Source organism: Candoia aspera, chromosome 2, assembly GCF_035149785.1.
Source record: "Candoia aspera isolate rCanAsp1 chromosome 2, rCanAsp1.hap2, whole genome shotgun sequence".
Taxonomy (NCBI): Eukaryota; Metazoa; Chordata; class Lepidosauria; order Squamata; family Boidae; genus Candoia; species Candoia aspera.
Genome location: NC_086154.1, coordinates 146,652,320 through 146,674,024, shown reverse-complemented (window position 1 = coordinate 146,674,024; position 21,705 = coordinate 146,652,320). Strand labels below are relative to the sequence as shown.

Sequence of the window (21,705 nt, the reverse complement as noted above, 5' to 3'; positions counted from 1 at the left end):
GTGGTGATCCTGTGACTGTGGGGACACTGCGACCATCGTAACTGTGAGCTGGTTGCCAAGCCCCCGAATTGAGATTATGTGACTGTGGGGTCGCTACAATGGCCGCAACTACAAGGATCTGTCGTAAGTCCCCCTCGTTCAGCACCATCCTAACTTCAAACAGTTGCTGAACAAGTGGTCGTTCAACGAGGACCACCTGTAATAATGGAATCTTGCAAGTCTGATTGTGTTCCTCCTCCTCCTTATAGTTCAGTGAATTAGGGAGGTGTCTGGTATCTATCTGCCTGAGCCACTTCCAAAAGTTATCTCGTTGCTCCCGACTGAAAAAAAAAATGCCTCAGCCCCTTTTGCCTAGGTAACAGTTCCTGCATATTTCCATCAAGATCATCTTCCTTACTCTCTACACATGTTCACCTGTTTCTGTGGCTCTTGCTAGCTCCAGTAAATTACTTAAGTAACATTCAGTTTGCAGTGCTAAAGTAGTAGGGAGAAAAACTAGAGCCGTGTTGTGTCTCGTTCCTGACAATCACTGCTTTTTACATTTATTGCGTTGAGATCCCATCTCTCATGGAGCTCCAATCTACATGATTTCTTCCTTCATCCATTTTTATTCTCACAATAACTCAGTATGGATATAGCCTGATACACACACACACACACACATACACACACACACACACACACACACACACACACACACTGCCTCTGCTAAGTTTCGTGTATCTGTTTCCTAAACCCGCAAGAAAAAGGTTCCCTGCCTGTGTCTCAAAAGTTGGTATGGAGCTTCTGAGGTTAGACAGCAAGTCAAAGTCACTTAAAACAGATTAGCGATCCCTCAACAGAACTTTCTTTAACTACCCTGTCTTTCTCCATATTAGGGTCAGGGACCCTGAATAATCCATTCCAATCTGTGTTTAGCAATTGGGGGAGGAAGGAAGTGGGAAAGAGGTCATTCAGACCAGGGATGTGGAACCATGGCCTTCCCAACAGTGCTGCAACACATAATGCATTCCTCACCATTGGTCATGCTGGGTACAGCTGCTAATTGTACTTCAGAAAACATCTGGGAGCAGCAGGTTGATCTAGGATAGATACAGTCTTAGGTACCAGATGCCAAGGTTTCCAAACTAACCCATTTCCCTCTCTCCTTAGCTCTCCCCAGCAAAGCAGAAGAACAATGTGACCTCCAATTCTCCCCAATCTCAAAGGCTTTGTCCATGGACCACCAGCATCTCAGCATCGTTCAGTGGAGCAGCATCTCCCAAGCAGACAATCAAAGAGGCAGTCAGGAATCTCTAACCTAGTTTTTGATAGCCTATTCATTGTCCTTGACCTGGGGGAGTCCCCATATATCCCTGTAGCAGCCTGTCCTTTCTAGGACCGGCCCAAAAATCCTGACTGCCACGCCCACCCCTTCCCCTTTTATATCTTGGTAGCCTGCTCTGTTCCCACACCCCTAACCTGGCTTAGTGATCTGCTTTCAAATACCTTGGTTGTAGCTGCATTCCTATCTTTAAATCCATGTATGTGACAGCTCCACTCAAAATAGAGAATTGTCTTGCTAATCAGAACATGGATGGAGACCCAACTAGTCCAACACTTTTTGGTTCCAGTAAAGGCCAGCCAGATGCCTCTTTGAAGCTCACAATAGGCAGGACATGATATTCTTTGTCCTTGCCATCTGGTACTTGGGTGTTGCCTTTATATAGTACGGTCCATTTAGTTACTGTCTATACCAGTGTTTCTCCTTGGCAATTTTAAGATGTGTGGACTTCAACTCCCAGAATTCCCCAGCCAGCATTAAAATTGCCAGGGTCAAGGAACACTTGTCTATACTAATAATTATCTCAGAATCCTTTGGGAGTGACAATAACATCCTCCAAGCAGAAGAAGGGGATTTCAGGAGACATAGAAGAACCTCAACCTCTGCAGAAATACAAAGTATCTTTACAAGGGGAAAAAGGAAGAGAAAGGTAAAGCCAGCCCAATCATAAATGAACACACGCCATGACCAGGAACATGGGCTGATTATTGAGCAAGCGAGGAACAGAAAACTGGAGGAAATGGAATGAAGTCTCCTAGAAAAGGGAACAGCATGGCTATCTGGAACCTAGCACATTTTCTTGCAGATCCTACTTGTTATGGCAATCATCTGTCATTGGGTCATTTTTAGAGAATCATAGGAGTGTATACGTTGGTGTATGTATAAAAGATATATGTGGGCTAATAGTAATGGGGTAGGAAAAGTATAGCAGGCTCAAATTGTTCTCACATGTTGCACTTGCAACTGAAACCTTATTTGTTCCAACATACATGCACACCGATTGGTTAATTTTAACCATTTTTTAGAACAAAACACATGATCCAAAAAAATACAGGAAAGAGGTAACTGTGGTTGACCTGGCAATGCCTGGAAAATCAGAAATTGCAAGTAACCTCTGACACTGGAAGAGTCAGATGAAGAACTCCCTCAGCCTAGAAACCGGAGAGTAGCTTCTCTGCATATAGGTACCTACACACATCTATCCTATTTGTAATTCATGAATGTCAGTAAAGTAGCATTTAACTGTGTCTGTGTGCAAGAGGATGGGAGGATGCAGTGAAGACAGGAGAGCACCATTTTCTTAATGGTTCATATCAAATTCACAAATAATCATTAAAAAAAACCTAACATGGGAGGGAAAAACGTTCTTAAGTTATTCTCTGTGGAGCTATTCTTTTAAAAAAATTGAGTTATTTATCTGGCCGCTTTTTTTTCTTAAGCCTCTCCATCCAGTCTAAAGCAATACACTCCGTCCTATCACTGCCGGTCCCTGCCACCTTAGTCTGCTGCAAATCAGGCTTCAGGATTGCATGACGGATCAATAATGTGCAGAGAAAGAGGGATTGTGTTGGTAAACATACAACACATAGGCACTTCCCAAATAGATGACCATCCGATTCCTCCAGGAGGAATAAATTCTGGGGTAGTGAAAGTGAGGATAAGCATTCCATAACAGCAGAACATGCCATTAAGCTAATAATGAAATTTCTGAAATAGCAGCAGATTTTTTTTCCACAAATGTTTATGGCTTTAAAGCAAACCGACTTAGCTATTTTTCAGCAATATGTTCATTGCTTTTTACACCTTTTTCATTTTATCAACAAACACCCTAAAACATTCTGATGCCAAATTTGTTCCTCTGCTAAAGTAAATCTTCAACTCTTGTGGAACTCTTTAATGAGGAATTCATTGGCTTAACACATACTGTACTATACCCTTTAAACTGCAAAAATAGATACAATGCTAAAAAAATATTTAAAATCAGGTATGTATGCCTTATATTATTTGAAAAACAGGAACATAACAAAGAACATGTGCATTATTTTCCCAATTATTTTATGTAGAAGAGAGACAAAAATCCAACATAATTTATTACACTGATTATTCCCAACTCTCCATGATCATTTTAAAAAAAAGGAAGCAGATGATAGCGTGGTGCAAAGATCACAGGAAGCAGAAGTCAGCATTTCTCATGGCTTTGTATATTCTAGTTCACAGGAACTTTTCAACGCAGCAATTTATAGCATCTGGTTTTGCAAAATCAGCCTACAGGGAAGAAAAAAAAGGGGCTGGAGTTAACAGGAAATCCAGGAAACTGCTGGCCCCTACTTTGAATATTAAGTGCCAGAATTGAAATCAGAGCCTTACACTAAAACAACAACGAAGAAACAAAAAACCACTTTTCCTAAATGTCTTCTACCTCAGCAGCTTTATTCTGAATTGGGGAAATGCCTTTGTGTAATTGCCTTTGTTAAATAACCAGGAGTCAAGTCCTTGCTGATTAGAGCAATTCATGCAGAACTCCACAGACAGATTCCAATCTGCTCCCTGTACCCTAGTGAATTAACAGAATTTACCCCCTGATGCAGGAATAAAGAACACCCCCACCCTTTACATTCATCACTATCCTGCCACCCAAGTTGTATTGTTTAAATGGGAATCAGAAACCAGGACAGAGGGTCCATAAGGCTCTGAGACCCACAATTCCAGACCTTAAGACTGCAGATTCCTAATCCAATGGGGAGCAGCAGCATTTTTGTGTGCATGGTTGAACATCACCCCCACACGCACCCCACCCTGTTTCTGCAAGAAAATTGTAATACTGGTAATACTTCTAGTACTTAATACTTGCATATGCTCCATAAGTGCAGCTAAATGGCAGCAGCATCAAAACATCCCTAACTCCCTTGCAGTACTCCCTTGGGTACTCAGTTGAGTACTCCCTTGCAAATCCATCCATGATGCTTCCCAAGATAGCCCAGAATTAGAAGTGCAATTCCCCACCCATCCACCCCCACTGGTCTCCTTTCTTTTTTATCGTATGGCATAGCAGTTTGGCTTTTTCTTGCTGGGAAATCCTTGTGAGGTCCAGCATCCAAATGTGTAAACTATTTAGCCGTGACAAGTCATGTTGTCTGGGGTGCACCACAAGGAGGCTGGTCTGCATTGCACCGAGTTGGGCTGAGAGAGAGGGACTGGCCCAAGGTCACCCAGCCTCCTTTCATGGCTAAGGCGGGACTAGAACTCACAGACTCCTGGTTTCTAGCCCAGAGCCTTAACCACTAGGCCAAACTGGCTCTCTATCGGTCTCCTGAGATGTGCACACATGTAAATGAAGCTTTGGTTTTCTTCCAAGGGAACCGCACTGTCACCTCCTCACCTTCACAAGGTGGCACATTTTGGCACGGCAGTTTTTCCACCACTTCCTGGAACTGTCCTTCCAGAGACTCACATCTGACCTTTGGTTTTCCCCAAAAGGTTACATTGTCTGTCCTCCCATTCTCTGCTTCCACTACCATTCTGCAGCCCAGAAAAGAAAAAAATAGAAAATCAGAGCCAACGGCCTAGAAGGGTTGGACAGCACACTTTCCCTTCCTTGTGCCCCCATCTTATTTGTCTAGGACAGATATGAGTAATATCTAGGCTCTATATGGCACTCAGAGAACTCACACATCACCTCTTTAATTTCCCATCACCATGATCTTATCACTCCTAGCCCGCTCCCCTTCCACCCTGCCACAGAGAGTGTGCTGCTCGGGCAAAGAGCCCATGAAGTTGGTTCTCCCTTGCACACCCCCTTCCAAAAAGATTTGGAATCCCAACTAGCCACTTAAAAGAGTTTGGGAACTGTTGGGAACAGAATGGTGCTAAGGAACAGAATGCACAAACATCATTCACGCACTACCAACTTATAATCACCAGTGGAGGATCAGCTGCTTTGGGCAATTTTTAGGAATGCTGAAATCCTCACTCAGAAAATGCTCTTCATACACATGGGGGTGCGAACAGGAGCTCCTTTTGGTTCTGCCAGATGGCAATTGCAATTGAATGACAGCTATTGACCTAACTTCATAAAAGTGAGTGGACTGAGTTATACCAAGAAGTCCCAAAAGTTAGACACTAGATTAAAATTTTAGCACAGTCCTGCCATTTGATTGAAACTGTTCCTTATTTCTCCCCTCCTTCCTTCCATATTTCAGACTTACGGATAATCCGGGTAGATGGGTCCACAGACTCTCTTACGAGATCTTTTAGGTTCAGGCCCACAAGCTGGTTCGCAGAGACCCCAAGAACTCCAATCTGTCCAGGTTCCTTTGACTGGGAGAAACCATACCAATCAAACCAGAAGGCTTCATCAAGGGCAGCCTTCACCACTGCCTCTTTAGCCGATATGGGGCCATGATCAATGTCTCAGGCTGGGCCCAGAAAGACATGAGTGGGAATCCCTGCCTAATAATAGCACTCATGGTCTGAGCTCTGACAACATGCATAACTAGGTTACTACGTTAAGCAACTTTCTGGCTTTGCATTAATCAACCAAATGAGCTAGGTTCGCCCAATATACTAAACCTCCCACAAAATCTAACCAACTTTAATACTAACAAAGCTTATTAGATTATTCTTCTAGGTTTGTAAGTGAGCTAGCTAAGGGTATTATGTGAACACAGCCACTCAGGCCAGTTGTGATCTCTTAACCACAAGTTTCTTTTCATTAGATGGAGGCTAAAAAGAACTTCTTAGAGGACTCATGGGGCAACCAATGATTTTTATTATTAAATTTATTATTAAATTTATACACTGCCCATCTCACTATGAAAGTATGATAATATTGATCATACTTTTCTACAATTTAATGAGGCTACAGTAGACTCTCAGTTAACCGGCACCCATGGGGATTGGTATATGCCGGATAAGTGCCATTTCTGGTTGCTTGAGAGTTACTATTAAATCCTAATACCCACTAGATGGCAGCAGAGAGACACAGTTTTTTTTGCCAGTTGCTTGAGAGTGCTGGGTTTTTTTCTGGTTGCTTGAGAGTGCTGGGTTTTTTCCAGTTCGATTTTTGTGCCAGTTGCTTGAGAGTGCCAGTTGCTTGAGTTCCAGTTAACTGAGAGTCTACTGTACCTCTTTTTAAAGATTTTTTTATCCTTATTATTTTTTTTATAAATAACTCAAGGCAGCAAACATACCTCATACTCCTTCCTCCTCCTATTTTCCCCACAACAACCCTGTGAGGTGGGCTGGGCTGAGAGAGAGGGACTGGCCCAAGGTCACCCAGCCAGCTTTCCTGCCTAAGGCAGGACTAGAACTCACAGTCTCCTGGATTCTAGCCCAGAACCTTAACCACTAGACTAAACTGGCTCTCTACTTGCCAAACACATATATTAGGGTGGCTCAATCCCCCTACATTTTGGAATGAATACAGTGAAATATAAAAAAAGAAGTCATGGGCAGTCCTTCAACCATGAGATGAGCAGAGTTTCCTCCCAGCTTTGTGTTATGGATAACAAAAGAGCAGCAAATTGAATACTGGTTCAGCGAGCCATCTTCTTCCTTATTCAAGTTTTGCTGTTTTAAAAGCACTGCACATATTTACTGACATATCCATTCATTCATCACTTAAAAAATAAATAAAATAATCTTTTTCCAAGATGCTGTTTTCAATGCAAAATTGCTCGGGTAGAATGTTTTCTAGACAATGTTATGGGCACCAGTCAGTGAGGGCTGCTCACAGCTAGCTGCTGCTCTAAGCATGCAGAAAGAGCCCTTCAAAACGAATCCCTACTTCTGTAAAGTTCTTTCTTTGTCTTTACTGCACTTTTGACCTCACAACGTGCATCAGTTAGTGCACAAAATACTGGAGCCCTGAACATTTTTAGCAGATAAGGGATTTGCTCCCAAAAAGGTAAAAAAGATTCATTCTAGCTGGACTTGGGAGGATCTTAATGTTCAAGCCACGGTTCAGTGGAATCCCTGTGGTTTCTTAGAACCTTCCCAGGGTAGCCTAAGGGAGAAAACAGTAAGCCACCTTCTGGCTTCTCCAGATGTGATGGAGTTCAATTCCCAGGCAGTGAACTCTTTGAAATTTGATAGAAATTTGAAATATACATATACATATACATATATATATCAATCAATCTCTTTGGAGACAGTGGGACTAGTAATTGCCAGGCATCTGGAGCCTACCAGGTTGGGGGAGACTGCCTTGAGACATGGAAGCCTTCTGTACCATCTCTGATTCCCAATACTCACTAAAGCAGCCTTCAATATTGTAGCAGGTTCTGGTTTCCCTCTGCAGTCCTGAACAGCGCCTGCCCTCATGGTACCGTCCAATGCAGCTCCTAGATCTTAACTGAGTGCCAGTGATCTCCTGACACTTAATGTTGTAATCTGTGACCAGACGGCTACAGTCTTTCCAAGTAGTCCATTCACTCCAATGACCATCCACTGTGGGAAATGTTTAAAAAGGATCTGGTCAGTGCAGAAAAGGGTTGAGGGCAGGGGGCAGTTCTCTGGCCAGATTCACTGGGAGGGAAGAATCTAGGCCCAAAGTCATCAATATTTTTACAGGAACTCAATTATCCTTCCCCATATCTGGCAGTGCACTCAGAAGGGTGAAGGGGCAGCAGCACCATTCTGCTGAAGACACCTGGTGTTGCCAGCCAGAGGCACCAAGGACTAAGCACAAAATCCAGTCCTGCCTCATCCCCTCTCAAGAGAGCCTGTTAATCCCACCAGCCCTATTCCTTCACCTTCTTGGTTCTCCCCATTTACCTGGGCAGGACACCCTGACGGTGCAGGATTGATTAAGCTCGCTCTCCCCAGGGCAGTCCTTCCCTCCATGTTTTGGTGCAGGGTTATCACACAGGCGCTTCTGCAGGGTTTGGCCAACACCACAGGTCACACTGCAGGGACGAAGTGGCTTCCACACGCCCCAGTTGCCATCCTCTGTGGGAGAAAGCAGTGGGTGGTGTCAGAAGAGAGGAGGCAGGTCCTCATAACAGCTTAGGCCCCCTACGGGCTTGCTCAGAAAGACACCATAGCAAGCACACTGGAGCTATCCTGCTCTAAAAAGTAACCAGGACTTGCTTTCCCAAAGCTGGCATCTTCCAGATCTTCCAGTTGCCCTCTACAACTTGCTGGTGGGAGGTGATAGACCGTGGCTGCCCTGGGGGGCTTCCTTCTCTTACGTGGACAGTAGGGCAGTCCTGGGCAGCTTCGGGATTCCTGGCCACCTCCTGGACATGGCTTGCCCGGAGGATGGAGGGAAGGTGGGGGGTTGTTACACAGACGGGATCGTTGCTGCTGAGGCTTTGCAGCTGAGCCTTCTATGCTGCATGTCTTGGAGCAGTCCTGCCAAGGTCCCCAGCTGCCCCAGTTTCCATTGGCTGCATTAAAAAGAGAAACGTGCAAAGAAGAATGAGGATCAGAAGGTGTTGGGTCAGAAACATGTGGAAGAGACCAAGGGTACAGTAGACCTCCATCATACTTCTTTCTACTGCCTTGGGTCCATTCTTTCTTCTTTCTACCAGCTCTCAATATATCTCTTCCCCTCTGTCTGCCAGTCCCAAACTGATCTACCATTGAGATTTCCCTTAATTCAGACTCCCCCAGCTGGTGCCCCCCAAAGGGGTCAAACTCAGTTTGCAAAATCCCGATAGCTGAAGTTACAGGAGTTGAAGTTACCATCTTAGTACATTCTCCACTTTTCTATCTCTTCTTACTGCCTTTTATCTCCCCATTCTTGGAGCCTCTTTCTTTCTTCAACAAATCAAAAATTTAAATGTCAATTTAAAAAGTGTGACAACTTTTTAAAAATTAACAAAGAAAAAATTGCTGCTCGTGGCCAGAAGGAAACACTGCTACAAATCCTGAGATTGCAAGCCAGGCCAGAAAAAGTCACGGCTTCCCTATGGAGTTGCCAACTCTATCCTTATCTTGCAATCCTAAAGAGGAATTTGGCTTTTGTCAACAATGTCAAATAAAGCTGTTCTGCATTAATCTGCTAGTGAAACGCACACAATCACTGGTATTTTGCATACTTAAGGAGAAGTTAACCTTTTCCCACTTAATGGTAAATAGAAGTTATTGAAACTGCTCTCAGCCAGGGCTGAAACTGGAATCCATGCAGTTAACTGCCAAATATTCAGCAGTTGGTTGCCTTCCAGCCCAAATCTGGTAACATTTGAGAAGGGAGTGTCGGAGAAGCTATGTGCAGAGCAGATTGCTCACCCTAAATTAGAGATTGCAATATAATCTCTAGTAAACGTTCTCCTATTTCTTCCTGCATATAACATTTCCAGCCTTTTCCCCATCAAGCTACTTTTCACTCTAGATTGTTCTTCAGTATTTAGTTACCCCCAATTTTTTTATTTTTTTATTTTGTTGGTGCCTTCAAGTCAATGTTGACTCCTGGCGACTGCCTGGACTAGTCCCTGCAGTTTTCTTGGCAAGATTTCAGAAGTGGTTTGCCCTTGCCTCCTTCCTAGGCCTGAGAGAGAAGGACTGGCCCAAGAACACCCCACTGGCTTTGTACCTAAGGCGGAACTAGAACTCACAATCTCCCACCACTATACCAAACTGGCTCTCTACCCCAACTTACTTGGGCAAATCTGCCTGGTATCACAGGGCATATTTTCTTTGCTGTTTCCTGGGCAGGTGCCTCCACAGGAGGGGGCTGGATTGGTGCAACTTCGGTCCCTTAACTGGATCCCAGTCAGACAGGTCACTGAGCAAGGTTTCCAGGCGCTCCATTCTGACCAGCCACCCATCACTGCAAGGAAAGAACAGCTGGCATCAAGATTCTGGCCTGCTGGAGACTCACCAGCCCATGGTCAAGATATAAAGCAATCCACATCTTGTCAGGAGAATTACTAAGCTGCAAAGTCCCATTTCCTTAGGACGGGATTCCAAAGGACTTACACACATGAGGAAGTGAAAGTATCAAAACAAGTTCTCACGTAGGACAGCTAATGTGTGGGTTTATTATCCATCAGTCTCTGGAGCTGTACCAAAAATTCAGAAATAGAGAGTGGGACCATTGTTCCACACAGAACCACTGATGTGCTGTACAATTCAGCAAACAAAGAAATCTGCCTTTAAATTTTCTGATTGCAGGCATTAAAGTAAAACAATAGAAAATTAAAAACAAAAACAAAAAAAGAAAGGTTGTTTGGGTGCTTTTCAACTGTCCATTGTAACTATGTATTTAAAAACAATTTAGCTTGCTATCTCCACCACCCAAAACCACCACTTTTTTCTGTCTCCTGTTTTTTTTGCCCATCCAAATAATTGCTCAAGATATGAAGGATTAAACTGAGATCTTTTTCTTCCTTCTAGTTCATTAAGAACCTCATTTCATAAACTATAGAAATTCCGTCAAAGCCAGTATTATCCACATCTCTTACATACTCTCCCAAAGAGCGTGCCTCAGACATTAACTATCTCTTTATGGATATAGCTAAAATGTTGTAAGTTTATAGAGGTAGTCCTTGTTTAACAACAACTCGTTCAGTGACGAGACTTATGACCAGTCCTCGTATTGCGGCCATTGCAGCGTCCCTGCGGTCACAGGATTGCAATTCGGGTGCTTGGCAATTGGCTCGCAATTATGACAGTCACAGGATCCCCACAGTCACGTGTTCATCATTTGTGACCTTTCCTGCTGGCTTCCCACAAGCAAAGTCAATGGAAAGCCAGCAGGAGGTTGCAAATGGTGATCATGTGACATTGTACCTAATGACCACGCAGGATTCACTCAACGATAAGTGGAACTGCTGCGACTGCTGTCATAAGTTGGTGCCGTCACATGATGCTGTGCTTTACAACTGCGCCGCTTAGTGACAGAGTTGCCAGTCCCAATTACCATTATTAAGCAAGGACTACCTGTATTTCAAATAAATAAGATGAAATGTTGGTCTGCATGAGGCTAAGCCAGACTGGGTCTAGTCTAGTTACTCAGCAGTAAGCCTTTATTTTGCTCAATAGGACTAACTGCCATATAAGTGGATGTAAGACTGCAGCTACCATGAGAATCCCATTTTAGGCAGGTAGGATGCCATTACCGCTAAAGCGGGAGAGAGACAAAAAGCTCTGTAAAGCCTAAATTTGGAAGGACCTTCATGAGGTCCAACTCACATGTACCTTTTTCTCTACAGGGTCCACTCTGCAAAAAGAAAAAAGAAACATTCTGGAACACGGCATTAAAAGTTGATTGTAGTTGGTGCTGACAAGCTAACCCCTGTGATGTCACAAACACACCACCCCCACAACTTCTGTTGTTTTTTTAATGAGGAAAAGCGGGATGGCATAAATCTAAGGCTTCAGGTGGTGCTTTGGAGGGGGAAAAGGGGGGAACTCTCAAAATATCACTTAAAATGGGAGGGACAGGTAAGACTGCGAGCTCACTTAGAATTCTACTTGATAAGAGTACAAAACCTCAAAAGTCAAGGTCATGCAAGGATAAAGAAATGGCCTTAACTCACTTCTAGCTTCACACTCAGGACAAAGAACAAGAGTAGAGCAAGGATGCTTACCAGGGCAACACTGTCTCTCAATGCAGGATTTCATTTCCCACTCACGTGACCCACTCGGACATGTGCCTGGATGTTGGCCATGACAGGTCCGACTGCGCCGCTGGACACCTTCCATGCAGGACACGGAGCATGAACTCCATGGGGTCCATTCGTTCCAATTAGCATCGCTATAGGAAAAGCAGAGCAAAGGCGGATATAATAGCAGACTGGGAGGAGGTTCTCCCCGCTATGTAAAATCCAGCCACAAAAGGTCCCATTAGATCAGATCAAGGGTCCATCTAACCCAGCACTTTGCTTTCCAGCAGCAAAGGAAATACCTAAGGAAATTCAGCAGTGGGATCCAAAGACAGGCCAACAGGAGCCCTGCTGGATCCGACTGGAGGCCCATCTTCTGGTCCCATGGTGGCTGCCAGCCAGATGCCTCCAAGAAGGTCACAAGCAGGATATGAGCACGCTTCTACTCCCACTCACAGACGCTTACAATTGGCACCAGAGATATGTTCCCCCAACACTGGAAGTAATAAATTTGACTTTCAAGTCTAGTAACTATGGGTAGCTTTGTCCATCATTAATCTGTCAAAAAGCTGTCCAAGTTGGTGGCCATCATGACATGCTCTGGTAGCATATTCCACAATTTAACTAGGAATTATATGTAGAAGTATGTTCATATCTGCATTCCACAATTCCACAAAGAACATTTACATCCCCTCCAATATCCCCACACCAAAAGAAAAAGAACAGGTGCAAAATGGATATATGCTAAGCTGATTGCCAGGGTGTTAATTCAATAGACAAGATAACAACATTCGGCTTAAATCTGCTGTTACATTTCCTTAGTAGTGGTGATTTGAAATTAAAATAGAAAGTTTTGTTTCGCTGAATGTTTCTCTACATTCAGATGTACAGAAAGCAATGTGTAGGTCCCTTAGCTAAATCCAATGCTGGATAAAACAGCAGGCAGGGGGAATGAGAAAAAAATTGCTGGAAGTTATAGGTACAAAAACACATTAAATCAAAAATCTATAGGAATATAGGAAACTGCCTTATACAGCCTGGGTTTACAGATACTTGTGGCTCGTTATGGCATGTTCAACAAACCATGGTTTAAAAATCCTGGCTTTGCATGATTCGTGAACCCAGACCAAAGTTTGAAATTACCCATTTTAATTAATAATTTTAATAACTGATTTTAATTTGGGTTTTGATTCTAACTGCATCAATATTCTTGTGACATTTTATACTCTGCATTTTTTTTCATTGAAATAAGCTGCCCTTAGTGGTGGTTCAAGTAGAAAGAGGAAGGCAGGGTGTAAATTAAACAGTTCCGTCAACGGGGCATGCTATGGAATATTGTTGTCAGTGACTAACAGGCACTTTTGAATCTTTGGGCAGGAATCTGTTTAGCCCTGCTTGGAGGTAGCAGGGACTGCCAATGAGATCTGCATGTAAACTGCCACCCTACAGCCTCTCCTCCTGTAGCAGAGATGGGATTAGCAGCTCTAGGAGAAGATGCCCAGCAACCAACAAGTGGACAATATTCGGAGGGTTCAAAGAAGGTAGGCTTAGGACCACTTGTGCAGCGCACAGCAAGTGTGCGGTTAACCAGAACTGTTGGTGTTTCACTTACTGGCAGGCCAGGCAGGGCCCATCTTGGTTCAGCTTGAAACCATACTGATGGTTTAGGCAGCAGTCTTCCTTGGGGATTTTATCTCCCAACAGGTTCCTGCAGGTCCCTGAGATTTCATCAAAGCTTTTGTAGCAGAGAGTATCCTTGGCCTCTGAAAGAATAAGGCCAGTTCAGACCAGTTGAGGCCAAATAGAGATCCTCTTCCCAGAGATATACATTTTTATATACACCAGAACAGTCCAGAGGAAGATGTAAAATCCAAGGGGGAGAAAGCAAAATAAAAACCAGAAAGCCAAGAGGATGCTTGTCTTTTAAAGTAATGGTTTCGTTTCCCTTTTTCTGCTATCTGTATCTATAGTCAACACGAGCATTTGTTGGTCCAGAATAGCAATTAGTCCCTTAGCCCGTTAGGTATTCAAAATCAATAATGTTCATTTTACTCATATACCTGCATTTTTTAGAAGTCCTTTACTTGGGACCCAAGTGAAGAAATCAGTGAAATAGACCCAGAAAAAATAAGAGGGAACAAGTCCCATCTGAATACTCTCCGCAGACATCCAGATTGTGGGTGTGGGGAATAGCCCAAGGCCCCACATCCTCTTTTGCCAGAGAGAAAGGCTGAGCTTCTTGTGAAGAAAGGAGTAAACTCAGGAAACATAGCTGCAGGAGATTATGGAAATGCCTTCTCATTCGGGAGCCAGCTTGACTGGCTGTTGAATTTTCTGTCTGCTCTGGGGATGGGAGGGTGTCCTATGAGCTGGCCAAAGGGCAGAAGGCTGCCCTGTGGGGTGCAGGGCAGAACCAATTTGGTTCTCCAAACAAGAGAGCAGCTGGAAGAGGGGTCCAGGAGGAACATCTGGAGGGGAGGTCTACCATTGCTGCTCCCTACCTCCAGGTACCAACATCACCTCAAACTGCGAACTCGGTCACCTTTTTAATTTCCCACAAGATCACTAAGATAACAGCACCCCTGAGTACTCTGGGGGATTTAAATGGTGGCTCGACTCAACCACCCCAAACTACTCCATTTGGGCCTTTTTTTGAAAAGGACCGGGAGCAGCTCTGCTCCTTGTCCTCTATCTTTCCTTCTCCACCTGCTTGAGTCAGACCAAGGGTCTTCTGAAGCAGAACCACAGTTGCCCTCATTCCTGCAGTGATCGGGCATTTGATAGGCATGAAGTTTCAACTTTAATGCACTCACCAGCTGTACTTCTTACATGTCTCTGCAGTTGAACTGTACTGTATGGTTCACCTTTGCAAGCCAAGTGAGGGCAGCATTTCATGTGCCTAATGAAGTGGACATTGATCCATGAAAACTTATGCTGTAGTAAATATATGAATGCCATAATGCTTTATATTATTTCTGATGGCAGATAGACTACCAGGTGGGCTTTCTGGAAGCTAGTTCCAGAGTACAATTTATAAATCCTAATTTTATGTTGTTGATCATTGCCTGATATACAGACGTTAAAGAGGACAGCTTGCATCTGGCAAAAAACCAACATGGGAAAAATATACTTCTGAACCAAAAGCAGGAAGTTTACACTTTTACACAAGGTTTTTATATTCCCAGAAGTTTATCATTCATTATCAACACAACACACCCAGTGATCTTTTTACTTACTGTTAGTTGGGCTTTCTGCTGTTAATAATTTTCATATAACAGATTGATTTATGGATTTAGATTGTTCTTTTTATCTTTATTATCTCCTTTCATTAACTATCTATGGCTTGTTTTCTGGAAGGCTATATGCCAATACTGCAACTAAAAAATAAATATAAATATTTCTAATATTCAAAGAACTTCACATTTTATTTATTTATTTATTTATAAATTTATTCACCACCCATCTCTCCCCAATGGGGGGACTCTGGGTGGCTTACAATAAAAATATTGTTGTACTATTTACTGCCAGGAGTCATTTTTGTTAAAATTAAATTAAATAACTATAAAATACACAGGTTTTGAGAGCACAGCAGAGTAAATTGCCCTAACCCTACCAATCATAATATTGGCAGATCTGACCAGAGATCCTTTCCAGCTAACCGGAAATCCTACAGTTCAATCAACCATTATGCAAGTGTTTGCTGGGGGATTGGAATGGAGTTATCTCCTCACAACTGGACAGAACTTCTGAGAAAAATACTAAGATCACTCAAGGCAAATTATCAAACTTTTTTTTAAAATTGGTGGACAATTTAGGTCTGGCTGATATATGGAGACAGAAAAATGGCAATTCAAGAGAGTATACCTATTTTTCTGAGAGACATAAATCCTTTTCAAGAATAGACATGATTTGGGCTTCAAAGAATGTGACTACTAAGGTTTCTAAAGTAGATATAATACCAAAGACTTTTTGGATCATAATCCTCTGAGTTTGGTTTATAAAAAAAAATCTAATTCTTTTAGATAGAAACTAAATGAAAAGAAAAAGAAAAGAAAATGATATTGAAATTATAAGAGGGAGATATTGTATTAATGGACAATGTGACTGTACAAAAAGCATTTCATCAATATTATTCCAATTTGTATAAAGGAAGTGACATACCCTACAGGGAGGAAAGATGCCAGAGAGTTGGAAAGGGGCTAATATAGCCTTAATACCCAAAGTGGGACAAGATTTGACTTTAACAAGAAACTTCAGGCTGATGTCATTATTGAATAATGACTACAAGTTGTTCACAACTATTCTAGTTGATAGACTGAAAATAATTTTGCAAGAGTTTATTAATGAATATGAATGTGGGTTTTTACCTAAAAAACAGTTAAAGGACAATGTTAGAAATGTGTTGGACATTTTGGAATATTTGGAGCAACATAATGAAAAACAAGCCACACTGGTTTTCTTAGATGCAGAGAAGGCCTTTGACAATTTGAACTGGGCTTTCTTGTTCAAAGTTTTGGAAGATACGAACTTTGGAGAGAACTTATAAAATGGGTAAGACCGATTTATACTTCACAGAAAGCACAAATAATTGTTAATGGAGATTTAACAAAACCCCATGAGATACAAAAAGGAACAAGACAGGGATGCCTACTGTCCCTTCTCTTGTTTATTTTAGTTCATGAAATACTGAATAGAGATATAAGACAAGATGAGAGGATTGTGGGAGTAAAAATTTTAAAAGAAACATTGTCATGAGTACTGATGGCGAGCAGGAGGGGGCCTCTATCCAGGATGGAAAACGCATGCGTAGTACTGAGGAGTTAAGCAGCCATTCAAAGAGACACAGATCAGACCCGCCTTGACTTTTGGGGTTTATCTGTCTGGGTTTTCCCACGCTTCTTCAGTTTGTTAGGATTCTGTCTTATGTAGCAGTAATAAACACTAGAGACCTACTCCTCGTCTCAGCGTGATTTCTGACTGTTAGGACAAACATATAAGTTAAGAGTTTTTGCAGATGACTTGGTTCTGGAAGATTCTTTAAAGGGAATTGAAATATTAATAGACAAATTAAAAGAATTTGGTTCATTAGCAGGTTTAAAGATTAATAAACAGAAGATGTTAACAAAAAGTGTGAAAATAGAAGACCAAACAGAATTGATGAATAAAACAGATTTTAAGATTAAGAAGAAGGTAAAATATCTGGGTATCATTATGACAAATATGAATTGTAAGTTATTTCAAAATAACTATGTTAAGACATGAAATGAAGTTGAAAAAATATGTTAAGATGTGAGAAATTACAACTGTTATTGCTGGGGAGAATTTCTGTGATAAAAATGAATGTCTTGCCTAGAATGATGTTTTTGTTTCAGACAATACCTGTTTTGACAACTAATGCACCATTTAAACAGTGGCAGAAGGATATATCTAAATTTGTGTGATGGGAAAAAACCATGAGTTAAATATAAGGTGCAAAGGAAAGAGGAGGATTGGTTTTACCCAATTTGAAATTGTATTTTACAGCTTGCTGTTTGGTTTGGATGAAAGAGTCGGTGCTGCTGAGAAATAGAAGGCTTTTGAAGGACACGACCTGAGATTTGGGTGGCAGGGATATTTGTGGTACAACAAAGTCAAGGTTAATGTGGATTTTTAAAATCATTATGTTAGACATGCCATATTGAGAATATGGAACATATACAAACCCAGGTTGGGCCTGAAACCACCTTTGTGGATCTCAGCACAAGAAGCATTTTATAGACAAGAAATACTGTAATAGACAAACACAAATGGCTAACTTATCGCAAGATAGTAGAATTTTGTCAAGGGGAATGTAAAATAAAATCAAGAGAAGAACTGGTGGCAGAGGGATATAGCTGTCAGTGGTTCTCTTATTTACAGTTATTAGAAAAATTTAAACCAGACAAAAGAATTATGGCTTTGAACATTGTAAGACTGAATTTGAAATAGGATCGTGTACAAATGATGAACATGTAATTGCTAAAATATATAAACTTTTATGGAAATTTGAAACAGAACAAGTAAAAGAATATGATAAAGTGGGCTAAAATTTTTGGTTATAATATTCAGATGGAACAATGGGAATATATGTGGCTGAAAGGATTGAAAATTATACTATGTTATAATCTTAAAGACAATTTTTATAAAATGACATACCATTGGTATATGTCATCAGAGAAATTGTCTACAATTTATAAAGACACTTCAAATTTATGCTGGAAATGTGAACAACAAGGACATTTTATCAAGTTTGGTGGACATGTAAAAAAGCTAGAAAATTCTGGATTCAAATACATACACTGATTCAGAGGATTTTAAAGATTAATATACGATTGAGACCTTTCTTCTGGGATTGATGGACAAACAGTGGGAAAAAAGGTTATTGAACTTTGTTTTTGTATATGGTAACTGCAGCAAGATTATTGTATGCACAAAGATGGAAAGATTCGACACTACCCACAATGGAGGAATGGTTGGTGAAGATGATGGAACTTGCTGAGATGGCTAAATTGACTTCTTTGATCAGAGAAAAGACAATATCTACTGTATGCTTATTGCTGACTGGAAACCCCTTATAGACTTTTTGCGTGAAACAGAAAAAAAATGAACTTATGGTTTATGGTTTTGATGATTAGACAGGATAGATTAGAGAAAGAAGAGTTATGTTGTAACCATAGAGTAAGAGGTAAATTTATAATTGTACTTACAACTACTGTAAAGAAGATCAGAAGCTACTTCTTTGTATCTTTTTTCTTTCTTTTCTATTTTTCTTTTACTTTTTTACTTTTTTTGCATTTTTAGCTTTCTTTTTTATTTCTTTTTCTTTTCTTTTTCTTACTTTATGTGAGTTTATATTAGTTTCAATCTTCCTGTTAAAAATGTTTAATAAAAATTATATAAAAAATAACATTGTACAAGTAGGTTTCCATTCACATGACAGAAGCCTTTCTAAATATTCCCTCCACCCTCTTCCCCATCTGTTTACTTTAGCTTATTAAAATATATGGTCATAAACCAAACACACAAAAATTAAAACAAAAGCGAAAACAAAAAAATACATAACACGCATGTTCATTAAAAAACCATTGATGCCTGAGCTAAGCATCCCTGGGCGAATGATCGAGTCTAGAAAGTCTAATTGCCATTGCTATATTACAAAGTTTGGCTACAATTCTAGATATTTCAGATAATAATTCAGAAGAATGTGTCTTATCATTTCAATTTCAGAGTCTGAGCCGATACAGTAGTGTAAAACAACTGCTATGACTGTTTTAGAGAATTTTACACTAAAAAATACATATTTGAAATAAATAGCAGTACTTCTGGAGGGGTTTTTGTATCCAGCCTCCTTAGGCAGCAGTCAGTCTCACCTGAAACCGTGTAATAATCCAATTTCTTAACAAGAGCCAATATAGCCGTGGGAAGCACATTGTAGGTGACATCTCAAGTTGCATAGAAATACCTTTCACTATGGTTTTGAGCCAAGCTTTCATTTCTGCAGGCTGAAGTTACACTCCAAAAAGCTTCCTAAAACATTCTTCTTCCTTCCTTCCTTCCTTCCTTCCTTCCTTCCTTCCTTCCTTCCTTCCTTCCTTCCTTTCTTCTCTTTCATTTGGATGTCAGGCAGAAATGCAATGGGGGAAAACAGTGGCTGAACTCCTGCCTTAGATGGAACTAATCCAAAGTACACTAGTCTGCTGTGGCAACTGAAAACTAGTAACCAAATTCAATCTGTCACTGGGGCTGCCACTTTTTAAAACCTGGATTTGTTCTTGCGCTTCTGTTAGTTGATGGTACATAGATATAAAGCTTCCCCCCAGGATGGAAAGGAATAGAGTAAGTGGCTTAATTTCTGCTGTGATGTTAAAGGCACAGGTGCATGCACAGGAAAAAAAACATCTTCCCCAGACCTCTCTTCCCTCTCCCCTTTTACCTGCAGGGGCTTCCAGGCTTACAAAAAAACAGCATACTACCAGGAGGAACTGGACCCTCTTCAACCCCAGGGTCTCCATGATGAGTTCTGACTGCAGCAAGAAGCCAGAAGAAAACAGAAAGGCTTTAAAAGCAGAAGCAGGGGAAGTCCCAAGACAGTGGGTGGCTCCACCCCGGTAGGTGGGGCATCCTGGGGTTCTAAGATCTCCCCTCTGGGAAGCTTCTGTAGCAAGGGGAAAGCCCTGGCCAGGGACAGTTGACAGTTTGCAGGGACAGTCCAAGGGAGTTCAAGCGTGGGTCAGCAGAAAAACTGTGCACAGTACCTAAGACCTTTGATATTCTGAAACACCCAGCAACAGGAAATAACCCATAAAGGGAAGAATGCACACTCTGCATCTGATGAAACCTCTACCCTGAGCAGCCAAAGTTTCTGCCATAATTAATCTGGCCGATCTTTAGGTGCCCCAAGACTGAGGGCTTCCATAGGAGGCCTCAATGACACCATCGTTCTGCCTCATTCGCAACATTTTACAGAGCATCAAAATGTCATTGTCCTCCATTTGGAACCCTTCTGTGTTTTCCCACTGCTTCTTCCATCTTTCCTTTACAGAGAGAAGAATCCATTAATGAGGGAAAGATGAAGTCACTGTCCCATTTTATGCCATATTTCCTGAGCTTTCCATCTGGAAGCCTCCTCTCTGCCATTAACAGAAATCTGTGGATTCTTGGGTATGGACAGGATGTATCCAATGGAAATTTTTACATTCCTGAGTTGCTTAAAATGACGATTTGTCAACTAACTGAAATTTCGACCTCCTGATGAACTATCTGACAGTGACATATGGAGGGAAATAAATCCACCTCAGTATTTTTGTTATTGTCCATGTTGTATGTTTTGGGAAAGGAGTTCCATATTTTTAGAAAAAGTGCAGTTTGATTTTTTTTCCAAATATGACTTCTTAGGAAAAAGAAAAGGTACAGTGCTGAATAGGCATATACAAAAGGCACTCTGCATGGGAATAAAAACATTCAGCCTGTATCAATAACATTTACCAAGTGTAATAATTCTTGGTAACATTAAGAGGAAGTTTCATGCTGACCTTTTACTTTCATAATTGCAGCACACTTGTTTTTCCCCCATCAAATCTGTGCTGGCTCATTCTTTGAACAGAAGCTCCGCCCAGCTGATTTTTAGTTCCAGATGTTTAGTTCCAGAGAGTACAGACTTCACCTTCTCCAAATGCAGAGGGTTAATTCCATAGCCTGACTGATTTGGTGGGGTGAATCCAGCAGCAGCTTATATGGATACTAGGAGTGGGCTGCACAGATCCAGGGAACCACAAGATGGTGGCAAAGAGAGAGCATTCCCTATGCCTGGTGGCTACCAGCGAGTGATCCTCCAGTTTTTCAGTTCAGAAGTAGTAGCCCTGGTTTCTCCCCACCCCAAGGCAGGAATGGGATAAACCTGCCCTTTCTTTCCTCCTTTCCTTGGCACTTGAAGTGCCTTTCTCTCTAAATGGGCAGGAAGTGAATGAACCATTTTTCCCAGCCAATTCCTGAGTGGAGAATTGCAGGTTAAGATGACAGAAACTGTTGCCCAATCCAAGTTGGAAAAAGCTGCTTTATACAGTTTGAAGATAATATTTTTGGTAAGGTCTGAAAATGAGGCTGGGGTTAAAGAAGCAACTACAGCAGCTGTGTGGAAGGTGATCTGTTGTCTGCCATAGCAATTCTCTGGACCGCTTTCCCCATAAACCAAGGATGTGACTGTGTGCCTTTTTATTTTTCCAAATCTTTAAACACATCTTAACAACAGTATCTATCTGCTACTTAATTTTCATTGTTGTTGTCTGTTGTGTTTTATTTGGAAATTTATTGGAA

General features: G+C 41.5%; 1 protein-coding gene across 1 annotated transcript; it reads right to left on the bottom strand.

Moving 5' to 3' along the window:
- Positions 1-3,203: 3,203 nt before the first annotated feature.
- CFP (complement factor properdin) lies at positions 3,204-19,934 on the bottom strand. The gene is made up of 10 exons (XM_063294071.1): positions 19,826-19,934; positions 13,487-13,637; positions 11,860-12,026; positions 9,927-10,097; positions 8,515-8,712; positions 8,099-8,272; positions 7,577-7,771; positions 5,530-5,641; positions 4,704-4,843; positions 3,204-3,589 (listed from the first exon to the last, which is right to left on the bottom strand). Exons 1-10 carry the CDS (start codon positions 19,902-19,904, stop codon positions 3,585-3,587), a joined length of 1,392 nt encoding a protein of 463 aa, XP_063150141.1. The 5' UTR covers positions 19,905-19,934; the 3' UTR covers positions 3,204-3,584.
- Between the last annotated feature and the right edge of the window lie 1,771 nt (positions 19,935-21,705).